This window comes from Microtus oregoni, unplaced genomic scaffold, assembly GCF_018167655.1.
Source record: "Microtus oregoni isolate MIOR12 unplaced genomic scaffold, Mior012 000009F_ref0000495, whole genome shotgun sequence".
Lineage (NCBI taxonomy): Eukaryota > Metazoa > Chordata > Mammalia > Rodentia > Cricetidae > Microtus > Microtus oregoni.
In genome coordinates, this window is record NW_024543068.1 from 10362974 (window position 1) to 10380429 (window position 17456).

The 17456-nt window shown below is 49.0% G+C and overlaps 2 protein-coding genes across 4 annotated transcripts in view; one reads left to right on the top strand and one right to left on the bottom strand.

Moving 5' to 3' along the window:
* Positions 1 to 1852: 1852 nt before the first annotated feature.
* Positions 1853 to 12067, bottom strand: Gstz1 (glutathione S-transferase zeta 1). 3 transcript variants are annotated; one of them, XM_041658131.1, is made up of 9 exons: positions 11934 to 12067; positions 8864 to 8915; positions 7732 to 7799; positions 7041 to 7121; positions 6630 to 6755; positions 4715 to 4793; positions 4191 to 4243; positions 3236 to 3285; positions 1853 to 2570 (listed from the first exon to the last, which is right to left on the bottom strand). In XM_041658131.1, the coding sequence occupies exons 1-9, from the start codon at positions 11946 to 11948 to the stop codon at positions 2444 to 2446; spliced, it is 651 nt and encodes a 216-aa protein (XP_041514065.1). In that variant the 5' UTR covers positions 11949 to 12067; the 3' UTR covers positions 1853 to 2443. The 3 variants fall into 3 exon arrangements, with proteins under 3 accessions (XP_041514065.1, XP_041514066.1, XP_041514067.1); XM_041658132.1 differs by lacking the exon at positions 11934 to 12067 and adding an exon at positions 9164 to 9244; XM_041658133.1 differs by lacking the exon at positions 11934 to 12067 and adding an exon at positions 9052 to 9158.
* The window catches only part of Pomt2 (protein O-mannosyltransferase 2), a 48633-nt gene continuing 43127 nt past the window's right edge, over positions 11951 to 17456 (top strand). The window contains exon 1 of the mRNA XM_041658130.1: positions 11951 to 12613. Coding sequence (XP_041514064.1) covers positions 12156 to 12613 — 458 coding nt within the window. The 5' untranslated portion in view covers positions 11951 to 12155. The remainder of the gene's footprint in view (positions 12614 to 17456) is intronic.

A 17456-nucleotide genomic window follows, 5' to 3' on the forward strand; every position in this document is an offset into this window, starting at 1 on the left:
ATTCAGTCTCAGGGATGTTTTCATAGAGGGAAAAACACACAAAGACAGTCTTGGGTTGGGTGATACAACTTGCCCCTGAATATAAGAATTTATTTGATGACTTGAGTTTGAAGAGTAGATGTTTTTAAAAACTGTTTAGGAACAATTGTTACTAAGCGTTGTAGCCATCTGGCCCGATTGCTGGAGGAAGTGTACATCTAGGGCAAGTACTTGTGCCTTTGTGATCTTCTGGAACCCCAGAGATGAATAACAGTGCAAGGGAAAGGACGTCTTCCAATTTAACTTATATGTAAGGTGGCAAGGCCAGGCTCAGGGCTTGATCAAGAATGAGTAATCAGCCGGGCAGCGGTGGTGCACGCCTTTAATCCCAGCACTCGGGAGGCAGAGGCAAGCGGATCTCTGTGAGTTCGAGACCAGCCTGGTCTACAAGAGCTAGTTCCAGGACAGGCTCCAAAACCACAGAGAAACCCTGTCTCGAAAAACAAACAAACAAACAAAAAAAGAACGAGTAATCCATGGTTTCTGGTTCAGATTAGTGTTTGTTTCTCTCTTTGGTTTTTCAAGACAGGGTTTCTTTGTGTAGCTTTGGAGCCTGTCCTGGAACTCGCCCTGTAGACCAGGCTGACCTCGACCTCACAGAGACCTGACTGCCTCTGCCTCCCAAGTGCTTGGATTAAAGGCCTGCACTACCATCACCTGGCTCCATGTGAGTTTCTTAGGGAGATACCAAGTAGATCTTATCCATCCAGATCTAGACTAATTTAGGAAAAGGTTCCACATGGCAGAAGGGCAGGCCAGGTATTCACTCATCTCCCTCATTGCAATATCTACCTTCCTTTACTTCTCTCTGGCTTTGTTGGGACAAAAGCAGCCTTGGGAGAAAGAGTGGTCATCCCAGAGCTTGGAGCCCGGAGGATCTAAGAGGAGAGGCTACAACATGGGGCAGAATCCAGGCAGTGCCCAGGGACTGAGCTGGAGAAAAGCTGAGAGCAATGTTTCCAGTCAAACAAGACATACAGACCGCAGTTCCCTGGTTAGCCTCAGCAGTGCAGGAGAAATGAAGTATCAGGGTTGGATCACAAAAGGTCATTTTGTTTTCCATCGCAGACACTACCTATCTTCAACAATGTCAAGTACTGGGACTTGCCCCTCCTAGGGGAGCAAGTGATACACTGTCACCCAAGTAATCTGATCTGGAATCGGTCGAGCTCTCTACACAGCACAGGAAGGAGCCCATTTCCCATTTCCAGCATCATTCGTGGTGGATTTTCTCAGAGGGCCTCATCCTGGGACTAGTTCAGAGACGGTTCTCCTTAGAACGAGTAATTGGGTGGCGAGAGCTGCGGACCTCTCGGTGCTGGTGTGGACATGCCACGGCGGTGCGGCACTTTGCTCTGGGACCCAGCTGGTCACTAGACATGTTTCCTGCTTATTAAATCCTCCCTCCCTGGATCTGGTTAATTCTCTCAGGCAGGATGTGCTTAGTCTCTTCCTTGCCTTTGGGTGTCAGGAGCTAAGCTTGCCTTAGGAAGAGCAAAAGGCTAACAAGACTTGCTAATTACCAATATAAGCCCCCCGCAGACGTTACATTCCTAAAAGCCTTTTCCAGCTAGCAGGACAGTTCCTCTTCTGGCACCCAGCTCGTTCCTAGTGGAACAAGCGGGAGGCCTGCCTTCAGCCAATGACCAAACTCAGTGTAAATGTTTTCTGCAGTCAGGTTCAATAAGGAGATGAAGAGTTCAGGCTCCCCTATGGCACTTTGGTAAATCTGCCATCCTCACGGCTGCCCATGAGAGACAGCAGGGGTCTGGACTTCTCTGTTGCTGTGACAAAAATACCCAGACAAAAGTGGTGTAAAGGAAGAAGGTTTATTCTTGCTCATAGTTCCGGCCTCCAGTCTACAGTGGCAGGGGGGTCAAGGCATTAGTGGGAATATTGATCACAGCTGCTTCCATAGTCAGGTGGAGACAACATACGACAACGAATGCATACAAGCTAGTTCTCAGCTCTTCTCTCCTCATCGAGGCTCCGGGATCCTCTGCCACCCATGAGGAGTCTTCCCACCTCAGCATCACCAGTATAACTCCCCACAGACATTCCTAAAGGCCCTTTCCTCAGGTGACTAGGTCTTTTTCTCAGGTTGACAGTATTAGCCATTACAGCTGCTCATGTCTGCCACACCCACTCCTAACACATGGCAGAGAAGAGGGTTAAGGCAGGATGAAGTTGAAGGAGAGATATATTCTACTAACTTAATTTCCCTAGAGAAGACTCTGATACTGGCAGCCTTAAAGAAATGTCATGGACTCCAAGGGTTTCCGCTGCTTCCTCAGGGAAGAGGTCAAGTTCAAGCCCTCTTCAACTCGCTCGTTCCTGAGCCTGTCCAGCTCATCCAGCATCTGAGCCTTACTCCCTTCCCTGTGCAGGAGGCATGGTCTGGGAACTATGCCCGCAGCTCAGCAGGTGTATCTGGCTGTCGACTGGGGTGAGACACTTGGAAAGCCTCTAAGGCCAGCAGGGCCTTATTGATTTGACAGATGGTAGGGTAGTGGCTGAGGTCCACCTTGAACCTGTGGCAGAGAAACACTTGTAAGCCAGGGTTTTCAGGGGCACTGCTGTGGGCAGAGGCAGGGTTGGACGAGGTCCAGGGTTGCAGTGCAAGGCCAGAAAGCAGCCCTGCCGCCTGGGGCGCCTCATTCTCTGGGATGCTCTGAACGGGTCTGGAGTGGTATCATCTGGCATCATTCCCCTTCTGTTCTTCTCTAAGTAATGACTGCTGTGAATTCCAGAGTCAGGCATCTGTGTAGAATGTCCCGTCACCCACGATAACAGGCTCTTAGGGGAAGGAATGCGCTCTACATGTCCCTGTCCCAAATAGCAAGCACGATGCCTTCCAGAAGGCCATGGAGGGAGCTTGCAGAGCTCACTTCTAAGCAGACACTCCACATCTGGGTACAGCAAGCGGGTATTCTTGGGGGCGATTCCCTTAGATAAGCCAGCTCTTCTTAGGAGCGAGGGCTGTCTATACAGGACCACCCAGGCTACAGTGGGCATGGTAAAGACATTTCAGCAATTTTTTTCTGCCATGTCTATGCTCAGCCAGGGCAGCTGGTGTGGCCGGGGGCAGAGGCTCCTTGGTATTAAAGAAGGGTTCACAGGAGATGCTATCTCAGTGTCTATGTGGAGGCCCTGGCGGTAGGGGACCATGAAGGAAGGTGGCAAAGCTTTCTCTTACCTTTGAGCATTTGCCACTTGGGGCACTAAGCACAAATCAGCCATGGACACCTGGAAGAAGACCAGGGGAGTTTGCACAGGGATGATCACCCCAGACTCACTGGCAAGGCTAGCTGCTACTGCTGACTGTACTGGAGCTGACTGTACTAGGGTTGCCAACCCAACTTCCTGTCTGCTTCCATTTTTTTTTCTGGCATCCCTATCACTCCTCTGGAACTGCCTGTCATTGTCCCCCGGAACTGTAGCGTTTCTCCCATGCCATACTCTAGTTTCCCTGACAACCAACCTTGTAGCCAGAGAAGGCCTGACTGCGTTGGTGGTGGTCAGTGTGCTTATTGAAGCCACCACTACTAGGGACTTAGTGAGGATTCCTAGCAGAGAAGGAACCACAGAACCAGACTACCACAGGCTCAGTGCCTTAGTCTGCACGCGTCTAGGGCTCCTTAATCCTACAGTCTGCAGGGTGCAAACCTGAAGGGAAACATTTACCCTTCAGCTGATGCCTGGGCCACCTCACCGTCTCAGAAGTGTGCCCCTCTGGTCTAAGCACATCCCACTATGGCTAGTGCAGTGGTTCTCAACCTTCCTTCATGTCGTGGAATCCCCCAGCCATAAAATTATTTCGTTACTACTCCATAACTGTAATTTTGCTACTGTTCTGAATCATAATGTAAATATCTGATATGAAGGATATGTGATATGGAACCACTGTGAAAAGACTGTTTGACCCCCAACGGGGTCACTACCCGCAGGTTGAGAGCCACTGCTCTGGAGGAAGTGCAGGAGTGAGCTGAGGTGTCTGCACTAACTGACTGCCCAGGGCAAAGGTGTGCACCAAGAGGCTGGTCCCGGGGCCCCTCCAGGTATCTCCTTAGGACAAGGAGATTCTGGGTCTATGTGGGAGGCAGCCTGAGGTCGGCATGAAGGCCACAGTGGGCAGCTCTGGGGACACTTACCTCATCTCCTACACAATACTTTCCTGCTGTGCTCCGCAGAATCTGTTCCAGAGCTGTGGAGAGACCATATGGATGATGTTTACATCAGCCTCTCCAGGGCCTGCCTCCACAGCTATGAAATAGGTGGACATTTCAGCAATAGGCCGGAGCGTGGGCAGAGTCTGGTGTAGGGAATATGATAGCCAGGACTAAGAATAATGTTTCCTGTGGCTTCTCTGTCTGTTCTTAGAATAGACAAGACTTGCAGCTGGTCAAGGCAACAGCTCTCACAGACGGCCTAGCATCCTGAGGACAGGCACTCTCGACTGTGGCGCTCAGTGAAATAGAGGCGGGGCCAGGTCTGGGGTTCACAGAAGTTCTGGAGCATAAAGCCATCCTTGAACACTGGCCCAGCCCACCACCTTCCTGTCCAGTCCTCTCATCCACCCCACTGTCAGGATCAGAGCAGCCCGCGAAGCTGGGTTGGACGCCCAGAGCCAAGTGTGTGTGGTTCACTTCTCTGAGAAGCCACATGGATAGCTCACCATTGAAGCCAGAAGTAATAGCTTCCTGGGCCCAAGGCAGCTGCTTCTCCTCTCCCACCTGCTTCAGGACGGACAGGTTCTGCACGGTTCAAGAGAAGAAGAAAAAAAAAAAAAAAGAATGAAAAACAGAAGTCTGGAATCTGATTGTTCTGGGAGTCAGCTTGAGTTTGTCCCTTTGTCAGGCCTCTGTATGGAAGGAAGCTCAGTATCCATCTGCTCTAGCTGTTTACCGTCCTGCTCGCCTCTGGGCTATACAGGACCTTCCTTCCATCAGGTATCTGAAGTTGGAAGGAGCCGCCTTCTTGGGCTGCCCCAGTTACCCCAAGAAGTATTCTGAAATCTATGTGATTTTTGTTTTGTTTTGTTTTGTGAGACAGGGTTTCTCTGTAGTTTTGGAGCCTGTCCTGGAACTAGCTCTCGTAGACCAGGCTGGCCTCGAACTCACAGCAGTCCACCTGCCTCTGCCTCCCGAGTGCTAGGATTAAAGGCATGCACCACCACTGCCCGGCTGAAAGCCATGTGATTTTTGGTAGCAGTTAGCAAACCTAGGGGCATAGGATGATGGCATGACCGACAGATGCAGCTACAAGCCAAGGCCTGTTCTCTCACACCCAACACTCCCCTACTTGGTCTCCTGAAAAGAGGCTGTGTGATACCTAGGTGGGGGTGGGGAGCATGGGACTCTGGACTGAGACAGGTGTGTAGGTGTGTTGGACTGGCTTCTAGCGATTATGACTAAAGAACAATGCCCAATGTTAAAAACAGCGAGATGTTTCAGGAGTCACGGTATCACAGGTGCACAAGGATCCTCGCTCTGATACTACTCAGCTGGCACCCTGCAAAGCCACTGCTCCCTTTAGAGCCATTACCTTACAAGTAGAAGCTGGCACAGATAAATGGTTCTAATACTTGCCTTTCTATTTTACAGGTAAGAACTTACTTTAAAAACAAAACAAAGCCAGCCTGGTCTACAAGAGCTAGTTCCAGGACAGGAACCAAAAAGCTATGGAGAAACCCTGTCTCGAAAAATCAAAACAAAACAAAACAGAAACCTTATAAGAATCCCAATATCGGCATATTGTGTAGTTCAAGACTCAGGTCCAGACTAGGGAAAACAGCCTATGACAATAAAACAATTTAAGTGGACTTTCTCGGTTTCTCAGTGAAGTTCTGTTTACACTATGCTGATCTACTGAGTGTACAGAGTCACTATGTCTGAAAATGTATCTTAATTTTAAAATAATTTATTATTAAAATATACTAATGATGAAAAATCATTAGAAAAATGACACTAACAGACTTGCTCAATGAAGGGCTGCCATAACCTTTCAACTTATTACAAACCAAATAAAAACCTAAAATGCAGGGCTGGAGAGATGGCTCAGAGGTTAAGAGCACCAGCTGCTCTTCCAGAGGTCCTGAGTTCAATTCCCAGCAACCACATGGTGGTTCACAACCATCTATAATGCTATCTGGTGCCCTCTTCTGGCAGAAGACTGTATACTTAATAAATAAATAAAATCTTAAAAACAAACAAACAAACCTAAAACGCAATTATCCTCGAAGCAAAGCAAAGCAAAGTGCGGTAAAGCAAGGCCTATCTGCATATATGACACAGAGAATGAGCAAGAGTTGCCCAGGATGGAACTGGAGACTGTACCCAGGCCTGCTACTCTCCGTTTCCCTGCCTCAAACGTGCCTATGCTCCTAGGCCTCGGAGCAGAGTTGGAGACCCATACTGACGAAGGACTTCTGGGATTCCTGCCACCTTCTGCATGTGGGCTAGGCCAAGGCCCCTGAGAGTTCTTCTTTGTTCCCCTGCTCCCCGCACCCACCGGCTTCACTCTGGCTCATCACGGTGAACATGACGGGATGCGTGAGAGTCGTACAAGAGTGTGGATCTAACAGTGCTAACCTGAAGGGGCTGGATGCCGCTAGCGATGAGGTCGGAGATCATGCGCACAATGGCTTTCTTCTGCGGGTCCTGAGGCAGGAGACGTGGGGTGGGCCGAGTCTCTTCCAGGTACTCTATGATGGCCAGCTGTCCAGAGGGAACATTGAGGCAGGGAGAGGGCAGAGACCAGCAAACTACCTTTTCCCGATGGTACCACCACTAGCTCTGTGCCCTCCTCAACTGAAGCACTGTACAGGTCTTTCAGAGACCTTGTTCAACTTGGTTCTTCACACGCTCAACCAGCCTCTCTCCTTCCCTCTACCATATACTCAGTGAGCCCCCATTATGCTTGGTGTCTAGCCACTTGTGGGTTAGGAAGAGATGTCAGGTCTTCTCATTCAGGACTCTGCCACTCTGAAACCCTCTACTCACTGACTGGCCAATGGTGATTCCATCAATCTTCAGGGCTGGCACTTGCTTCATGGGATTCAGGGTCTGAAATTCCTTCGAGAACTGTGGAGACAAGGCCATGGTGGACTAGGTGTCCTAGCTTAAGTTGCCTAAAGCAGAATCAAGTAAGTAGGAAGACTGTAGGCCTAGCACCAATCCATATTTCTCATCCTTAGAGAAGGACTTGGTTCCTAAGATCATGCTAATCTCTGGGGATCCATGTAGTACCCTATTACCCCAATGGTCTGGATTTATGGTTTTACCTGTCCTCCCCCACTTTTTTTGAGACAGGGTTTCCTCTGTGTAACCCTGGCTGTCCTAGAAGTCAGAGATCCAACTGCCTTGGCCTCCCAAGTGCTGGAATTAAAGGCATGTGCCATCATGGCCCACCTTCTTCCTGTACCCTTTAATGTTGCTACCAAGTCAGCTCCTGCCTCAGTCATCCATTGAGAGGGTCTAGTATAAGGAAAGGTCCCATTATCACCTATTCTCATAAAATCAGGCACTGACCCCAATACCCTGACCCCTTCCCATGGCTCCCATTGCTGCCCAGGAGAGTCAGCAGCAACCTCCCCAATTACAGGAACCATGAAATATAGGTTTCCTCCAGTCTGCAGCCAGTGCTCCATCTGGTACCAATTCTCATATTGTGGGCCTGGGACAGCTTCCTTACCTGTTGCCCCCCATCCTTTATGAGGTTGACGGGCACTGTCTCATAGTCAATGCCTTTTAATGCCAGAGCTAGAAGAGACCAGAGCGGAGTTAGGGGATGACTTCTGGCTAGACTCTCAAAGGCAGCCCTCCCTCTACAAAACAGCTCTACAAAAACAGCACTCATTGCTCTGGCTTCTGGCTCAGTCAAGGTAGAGACTCTGGGGTCCAGGAGAGGACTATTGGATAAGCGAGAATCACCCATGATGGCTCTGCAGTTAGGGCAAGACTGGAGATTAACAGCGTGGGTGCAGATTCTACCGCATTCAACTGTGAGGTGTATGGCCTCGGGCAGGTTAACTTAATGAATTTCTCTGCCTCAGTTTCCCCAATGTGACAAGCAGCACTGTGTAATAGTTGAAAGTGTGGGATATGGCTAGGTGTTTAGCTTACTGAAGGGATATGAGCTTAACATGGTTAAAGCCAGTGTTCAATTGCTGGCGCCAAATCAAAGTAAGTGAACATGGATTTGAGCCAGACTACACGGTTCAAACTGCAAGCTTTCCAGGGCAAATTACTTAACCTTTGTGCCTTGCCTTGTTTGCACAATGGGGATACTAATATCTCTCTCTTATGATAATGGGGGAGGACAGGGAGGCATGCACACAAAGGCACCAGGCACAGAGCTCTTTGGTGTGCAGAGCTATGATGGTGACCTTTGCCAACAGTTGTGTGCGCTGGGGGAGTGAAAGGTCAGACCTGGCCCAGAGCAGAGGCTTCTAGTTCCGGCTCTCCCCAAGGCTGTGACCAACTCCAAACAGTTCTGTTTGATTAGCCAGATCAAATAAGAACAGAGGGAGGCCAGCTGCTCCCTGAGTCACCAGGGACCTCTGGATCCTGTGAACCTACTCTGGCCATGGTTGCTAAGGGGTTCTGGAGTGCAGTATGGCAGCGGTGGCACTCCCAAGGGGAAAAACAACCCCCTTCCTCCCACTCCCACTGTCTTCATGTTGGACTTTCTGGGTGGAAGTGCCATGCAGAGATAGAGGCTCCAGGAGAATGGGGTGCTGGCTGCTGGGAGGAGGTGGTGGTGGTGGTGAAGTCCTCTGTCCCCGCCTCCACCATTCCCATCCTTCCAGAAACGGAGCTCTTACCGATTCGAACTCTCCATGCACAGGAGCTTCGGAAATAGGAATAGAGGACAGGCTGAGGAGAGAGAGGATGAGGCAGACATTAACTTAGGCTTGAGTTTCCAGCAGTAGGTGCCTGCTGGAAGCAGGTACCAGCTCCCAGGCAAAAGGCCCCAACCCCAGTTTCTTGCTATTGCACTGGGATTCCTTACTCGGGCAGGCATCTTGGCAACTCAGGCCTGTCTTGGGTCCTAGTCTTGCTGCTCTGAGTTCCTGAAGTACAAGTGTCCTCCGGAGGAAGGAGCTTTCAAGTGCTAGCCTTACCTTGTCAGTCATTGTGCTACGGCCTCCCAAGGACTGTCTTCTCTCAGAGAGCTGTGAGGCAGGGGGAGGAACCCAAAGGGAGGGGTCCCAGGAGCCAATGGGAAAGCAGGTTAAACAGGCACCAAAGGATTCTGGACTCTGGTCAGAAAGGGCGGCTTTTCAACTTGTGAGAAGTTTCTTTTATTCTTGGCCGGGGCAAGTCTGGCACTCAGGCATCCAGTGTAGCCTGGCTCTGAGGGAAAGTGCATGGAGGAATGGGCTCAAAGTGGGCAGACTCGGGTTCCGGACCTGATTCAGGAAGCAGCCATGTGTGACCTGAGACGAATCCCTGCTTTTCTGTTCTTTAGCTCCTCTGTTTATGAACAAAAGGCTCCCCTAAATAATGGCAGCAGCTCCTTTCGCCCCCGCAGAGTGGCTTCTTGTTTACTGATGCTTCGCTGTCCATTGCCTTGAGCTCCCCGATCTCGAACTGATGGCAGATATACCCATTTGCCACAAAGTGAAGTCGCAAGCTGGGGGGTTCACAGGGCCTTGTCTGGGTTTCACAATGGCCCCTCACTTTGGAGTGTCCTCCTTAACAACTTTTGACCTTATAATGGTGAGAAAGTGATAGGCATTTGTTTCGAAACTGTACTTCAGATTCTGTATTTTGGTCTTTCCCCAAGCTGGGCAGTGGCATTTAGCCACAGCTTGGTGACCATGGGCTCATCAGGATTACTATGAGGCACTGACCATGAGAGAGGGGCAAACATGATCAGAACTGCTGAGGAATGCCTCGTATAATGTGTTATACACTGACTGCACCAAGGGGGACCAAAGTCATGGTCACTGCTACTACTCTCCCTATGGCCCTTAAGGAGGAAACCAAATCTCAGGTAATTTCTGTTCTTATCTAGTGGTAACTATATAGCATAATCTTACACTCCAGGTTGTGCCTTCAAAGACCTCCAGTGGACGCCTGAAACCACGTACTACCCAAACCCTGTATTATTTGTTTCTTGTACATCATCTTAGTTTCAATCCCTATTGCTATAATAATATACCCCAGCAAAGGCAGCCTAAAGGAAAATCATTTATTTGGGGTAATAATTCAAGATACAGTTCATGGGGCGGGGGATGAATCAAGACAGTAGCCTGGAACAGCTGGTGCCATCCCATCCTCAGCAGGAGGCAGGACAATGAATGTGTGTCACTGCTCAGCTAACTTCCTTGTTTTTATGGGCCCAGACACAACCCAGAGTGTCACCCTCCCACGGAAACTATCTGATAAAGATATGACCACAAGTTAGCCTAACATAGAAACTCTCTCCCAAGTATGTCTGGAGGCTTGTCTCCTATGTGAGTCTAGATCCTGTCAAAATGACACCAACTATCACATGCACACAAACATACATACATAACTAAGGTTTGATTTATAAGATAGACACTACAAGAGATTACCAATAATGATGAAATAGAATAATTTCAGTAATTTACTATTACTTACTATAATAAAATTGCTGCGATCTTGAACTTTGTGGCCAATAGTATGTAAAACAAGGGCTGCTCACACAAGCACTGTAATATTGGGACAGCCTAACCACTAAAACATCTATCAAGTGGCTAACAGGTGGGGAGTGTAGATAGTATGGATATACTACAGAAAGGAAGAATTCACTGCCCTCTGCTGTGTGAGATTTCCCCCACGCTGCTCACAAAGGCTAGCAATTGTCTCTGAAAGTTTCCAGGTAACCAGGGTTTCCCTTGAACCAAGGCTGACCACAGATAAGGAAATCACGGGAAGAGAAATAACAGCCACGCACCGACTGCAAACCATCTGTCGATATTTGCGCTTGCACACCTACACTTTTACCATCAAGTAGAATGTTCGTTCGTTTAATCAGCGCACCTGGAAGAACTGTCTCCAACTCATATGCACTGTGATTATGCTGGCAATTTGAAACTTATTTGCAGGTTTGAAGTTGTGGGAGATTCAGCCCATGTGAGGCGCTACATACATCCCCAGCTGGGTTGATACCGTTCTTACATGATTCAAATTCCGAAAATCACATCGGTATGTGGAAAACCTACACAATATTAGCCTGATGCAGTATCCGTTGCATCTAATGTACACCTTCCCAGACAACGGGCCTCGAGCTTTATGCATTAGACTCAACGGAGTCCCTTATAAAACAGATTTTCAGCCCTGCTCCATCAACGGGTTAAAGACAATGGTTCTAGGATAAACTAGAGGGTTACGACTTAAACCAGGGAGGCTCCAGACGCGACTTGGAAGGCGAAGGCAGGAGGGTCACGAGTTCAAAGTCAGGTTGAACTACATAACAAGACCTCGTTTCTTAACACCGATAAAATAAAGACAAAATTAAAAGCCTGGGAAGTCACCACAAGTAACTGTTAACGATAGAAAGTTTCACATCTTCCCCTTGCCCTTGGTGCATGCCTGGGCCAACAGGGCGGCCGAGAAGTGCACGCAGGGCATCACGGAATTGCAAACGTTTGAAAGTCCTACAAGAGCTCTGTACACACGAGGCACGGAAGGGTGCTACCGGACGCCACCCAGAACGCTGAGCATCTTAACCTTCCCGACTCAATCAGACCGACTACTTAGCGCTCGGTGGCCAGCGCGCAGGTGCAGAGTGACCTGGCGCACAGCATGCCGGGAGTCGTTGTGGAGCCGTGCGGAGAGGCGCGCTCTCAGCGACCCCTCGTCCCCCAGCTGTTCTCCGTGTTTCTAAGTAGCGACCCTCAGCCCCGGAGGCACGGCACAGACCTTCCCGACTTGCATCTCCTACTCAGCCAGTCAAGAAAGTCAGCTCTCGGAGACTAGAAGATGACTGAGGCCTAGCGGGGTCCAAAAAGCGAGGGTCGGACTAGATGGGGTTCCCTCCGTCGGGTTGGCCCCGGCCCCGCCCCCGCCTCCCGCGCTGCTGGGAGTTGTAGTTCCTGAGCCGTCCCGAGTCTCTCCGTCTTTAGCGTCCCTCCGCCTCCCGCAATGCTTTACGCCTCAGGCCGCTTCCTAGCGGCCCGGGCGGCCACTACACTTCCCGCCCCGCCCAGAGCCCGGGGCCTGGCGCTCCGCGGCAAGCGGAGGGAACTACAAATCCCAGGGCACCTCGAGACTCCCTCCTATGACTCTTGGACGGGGTTGCGGACAAGACCCAACGCGACTCCGGTCCGGAGGGTAATCCTCAGAAAGGGGAGGATGCCGCCGGCCATAGGCGGAGGCCTAACGGGTTCCGAGCTGCGTCCCCGGAGGGGCCGCTGCGCGCCGCAGGCTGCCAGGGCCTTGGGCAGGGACACGGTCCGCCGGGTTGCAGCACGGAGCCTTAAACGACCTGCTTGGAGCTCACGGAGCTTCGAGGCGGCAGGCCGGTGGGCCATGCTGGCTGTGGTGACGCTGTTGTCCTTCGCTACCCGCTTTCACCGGCTGGACCAGCCGGCGCACATCTGGTAAGTGGCAGAAGAGACTTGGCGGGCACCATGGCAACTGGGAGGGAGGGACGCCTCCCTCTGATTGGCCTGAGGGCACGGAGGGGGCGGGATTCACCGGAGGCACGACCGGTCTGTGGGGGTAACTGAGGAATTTTTTGGAGGGGAGGTAGGAGGAGGGAGCAAGGGACCACTCCTCTATAAGTCCAGTCTCTGAAAAGAATAGGTGTGCTCTGATGGGGGCTAGTAGGTCTGAAGGTCTTCAGAAGAGACTCTCATGTCTAGGCTACCTGCCTTTCAAATGGTGGCACCCAGAGGTGCTTTGAACTCTCCTCAGAAAGTAGTAAATTTATAGTGCATAATTTCCCAAGGTCTGGTTTTCAAAGATTTCAGCATCTTTGGAGTTAGGTTCTTTGATCCGCTGCCAGGTCCCACTGGATGACATGACATGCCCAAAGAGATGACTGCACCTGCAGTCCAAGGAATGACAAGTTTGGGAAGTGACGGTAAGTCACTCTGTTCTAGAGATACATTGCCATATCTCTCAGGTTTGCTAGTTGCAAGCGCAGCCTTAAGATATGGCCCAGGTCAAATGCAGTCAGGACATTCTAGATACCATCTTGGCCCGTGTGTGGATGCACAAGACATTGATGGAGGACTCCCTCTCCCAACAGGCTTTATTACCCCTCAGTCACAGCCAGCCTTGGCTTCTAGCAGACGTCCCATGTTCACAGGCAGCTCTGTCAGCTGCTCCGATTAGCGTGGCTGACAGAGGCAGAGACCAAATCTGTTCAGTTTGTCTCATACAATGTTTAATAGTGGCTACTGTCAGGGAGACTCCAAGCAGCAGGATGATGCCGGCCTTGGGTATTTACCTCAGCTGTATCCTTTAGGGTTCTGGATTCAGCCTCCTATGAGTGAGGGACCAGCAAATCTCATTTCAGATAGCATGAATGTAGTCTAAGGCAATAAACTACTCATTAAGTCCTGTGCATAGCAGTTTGGATTGGTTCTGTTCATTGGTATCATTGCCAATAATTACAACACTTACGGAGAGACATTTGGTGGCCCAGTCCTTATATACTAAAATTATTTAAGGAGATTCAGTTATTCAGTTCAGTTTTATCTGGATCATCATTTAGTTTGATTTAGGCCTCCGCTGCATTGGTTTGGTTAAGACCCATGGGCAGTATATTGAGTAGTTGCAGCCTCCGTGACTGTGTGGGCATAACTAAGGTCCCTAGCTCTTTAGGGAAGAGTATATGATACACTCTGTAGAGTGTGATAGACAGAACATTGTGCCATCTATGTAGTAGCACATATTATCAGGGAGCTCTTTTTGAGGCGTTGGTACTGATGTCATCAGCCCATCAGAGTAGCTCAAGACTGCCCGTGTCCATCCACATGAGTTTTTCTGTTTCCAGCCCCAGGCTGAGTTCCTGCCATCAGCTGCCTCTTAGTGTAGGTGACCCATCTGAATGTTGCCAGGCTCTGGGGTTCGACTTAGGGGACAGAGATAATTAATGTTTTCATTCACTGTACATCTCCAGAACGCTAATGCCTTTCTTCCTCAGCCCTTGAGGTTGTCTGCCCTATAACTCTGCCCGTGGTGGTAGTGTGTCCAATGCCAGTTTTCCATTTGCCGTCTCTCCCATTGTCCCCTGTTTATGTCCAGACTTTATTTACAACAGGCATTGGTAGAAAACTCTCTGACACAGGTGGGCAGTGCAGGGAGACATGCACTCAGCTAAGTGCCATTGAGTTTATGTTCTAGGCCATTTGGCTCTAGTAAGACATTCCAGGAGATGAAACTAGGATTAAATTTGAATATTGTCACCTTTTCTTATCCTTCTCTGCTTACCTACAGTGTCTCTAAGAAGAAAGACATACCATGGTCATGGAAACCACAGTTTTCCTAAGCAGCTTTGTAAAGCTCCACTCCTTTTTATTTTTCCTGGTAATTACCCAGTTGGTAGTCAAGAGGAGATGAATTTTTGTGGGGATGAATACATAAGGACCAGACTGTTTTCTCAAGTCTGTAGACCAGCAGGAGGTGATAGGGGGCAGAGTCAGAACCCTTTTTAGTTGGTTTCTGATAAACTGTCCAATGCTTGACAGTATCTGTTGTTTGCGGATGCTGGGAGCATGGCTTGTCTGTCTATTACTTTGACTGTTGTTAGATGACCATTGTGACAAAAAGTTGTACCACTGGTTTGGAAAGCTGATAAGATGACATTAATTGTAAGGGCCACAATGGTTTATCCAGTCACTGAGGCAGCAGTGAGGTACTGATGAGGACACAGTGTCTTAGCACAGGCAGTCAATGCCCTGTGCAATGTAGAACTCTTCCTACTCAAAGCTTTTCTTTTTTTTGGCAGGAGTCTGCTAGAGCAAGTTTTTTTTGACAGACTATCTTTGAACTGCCAGCCCACAAACAATGACCTGGAGACTTAATATTAATTATGAAAGCTTGGCCTTACGTTATAATTCTTTTTCCCCAACTAGCTCTTATAACTTAACCCGTTTTTTTTTTGTTTGTTTGTTTTGTTTTGTTTTGTTTTGGGATTTTTCGAGACAGGGTTTTTCCGAAGCTTTTGGTTCCTGTCCTGGAACTAGCTCTTGTAGACCAGACTGGCCTCGATCTCACAGAGATCCGCCTGCCTCTGCCTCCCAAGTGCTGGGATTAAAGGCGTGTGCCACCAACGCCCGGCTTCTTAACCCATTTTTTAAAGTCTACATTGTGCCACATGGTTCAGTTACCTCTTAGTACGCCACATCTGACTTGCTCTGAGTCTGCTGGTGAAATTATACTCCTAGATTACATCTCCCAATTTCTCTCTCTCTCTCTCTCTCTCTCTCTCTCTCTCTCTGCCCGGAAGTCCCACCTATTCTTTTCTGCCTAACTATTGGCCATTTGACTCTTTATTAAATCAATCAGAAGGTGCCTTAGGCGGAGACATACCTTTACAATGTAAGCAAATATTATGCAGCAGCCTGGGATGCCATGGTGGCTTCTGCTTCAGAGACCTATGGTCCTTTAAAACTTTGTGCTCAGTCAGTTCCTGATTCTACATGTGTTATCACCCTGGTACAATACCCAGGCTGGATGGTATAGGCTTAATTAGGACCTAGAGTGTAGCTAGTCTTATCAGAGTACATCCTGTATGATGGGTATCTTCATGAGTAAGATGGACTACTCTCTCAGTAGGCAGACAGTTTCCAGCTCCCTGGATTGAGTCTCTCAGTTATAATCCTCTAAGTGGTGTGTCAGACTCTTCGACTCTGATTGCAGTCAGGCAGCCAGAGTTGTTGTCTTAATTAGGGTTACTATTACTGTGATGAAACACCATGGCCAAATTAACATAGGAAAGAGAGGCTTAAACTTCTGTATCACTGTTCATCATCAAAGGAAGTCAAGACAGGAGCTCAAGGAGGGCAGAAACCTGGAGGCAGGGGCCTGATGCAGATGCAGAGGCCTTGGAGGAGTGCTGCTTACTGGCTTGTTTCCCGTTACTTGCTCAACAACTTTCTTATAGAATCCAGGAAGCCGGGCGATGGTGGCGCACGCCTTTAATCCCAGTACTTGGGAGGCAGAGGCAGGCGGATCTCTGTGAGTTTGAGACCAGCCTGGTCTACAGAGCTAGCTCCATCACAGGCTCCAAAGCCACAGAGAAACCTTGTCTCGAAAAAAACCAAAAAAAAAAAAAAAAAAAAAAAAAGAATCCAGGACCACCAGCCCAGGGGTGTCTCATCAATCACTAGTTAAGAAATGTCCTACAGGCTTGCCTAGAGCCTGCCTGATCTTGTGGAGGCATTTTCTTAATAGAGGTTCCCTCCTCTCAGATGCTTTTAGCTCGAGTCAAGTTGACATAAAACTATTGAGCACAGTTGTCTTTAGGTAAAATGGCTGGGCCACCCAGTGACTATCATCAGCTTTTTACATAGCCTGATCCTAAGTCTGGGCTCTGTAAAGAAGCTCTGTGAGTCATGGCCACTGAACTGGAGGCTGTGCCACTGAGTGGAATAGGAAATAGTTTCTCCCAAAGAGGCACCCGCTGCTTTACATAAAACTGAGCAGCCTCCTGTCTTCTTGACTACAGCCACTTGTTGAATCCTCCTTTTGTTAGTTATAAACTCCAAGATAACCTATTCCAAAGTGGAAATGGAGGGCCAGAGAGCCTCGAGGCTTTTCTGACTCAGGCACCCTTTCAGCAAGAGGTTAATAACTGCCTTTTAGAAGAGTGTACTTAGTACCTGTGCTCAGCAGGTGGCACTGTTCGGCTGGTGACTAGTTTCAAAGGATTTTGGCAGTCCTTAATGTGCGTGTGCATGCCTGGGGTAGTGTGCATCTGCATATGTGTATGCACACGTGTGTATGTGTGTGTGCGTGTATGTGTAGTGCATATAGATATTGAATGTCTTCCTTTGTCTCCACCTTAATTTTTAGAGAGGGGCTCTCTCTGTACCTGGAACTGGCTGCTCAGTGGGCTCCAGGCATCCTCTTATCTCTGCCTACTTAGTTCTAGAATAATGGATACTCTACTACACCTGTTTCTTTTACATGGTTGCTGGAAATTCAAGCTCAGGTCCTCCTGCTTACAAAACTCTTTGCCATCTTCCTAGCTCTATCTTTAAAGCTGAATTCCCTTTCCTTTTCGGAGATTAATTTCTCCTGGACCACTAGGAGGGAACAGGGCTACTACCTCTCTGCACACAACAGTCCTTGAATAAGAGAATCTCCTTTGGTACTTTTTGAGATCAACACAAGCTATACATTTCGCAGAGCGTACCCAACAACAGTACACTGAAATGGTCCCATGATTTCTATCCGCAAGGTACTTTAACTACTGAGATCTTGGCTCAG

What these genes read in the sequence shown, in the direction of transcription:
- Gstz1 (XM_041658131.1), bottom strand. An exon ending in TATTACTTCTGGCTTCAATG is followed by an intron (nt 4,244 to 4,714) that starts GTGAGCTATCCA and finishes GTCTCTCCACAG; the next exon opens with CTCTGGAACAGATTCTGCGG. An exon ending in CAAGTGGCAAATGCTCAAAG is followed by an intron (nt 2,571 to 3,235) that starts GTAAGAGAAAGC and finishes TCTCTGCCACAG; the next exon opens with GTTCAAGGTGGACCTCAGCC.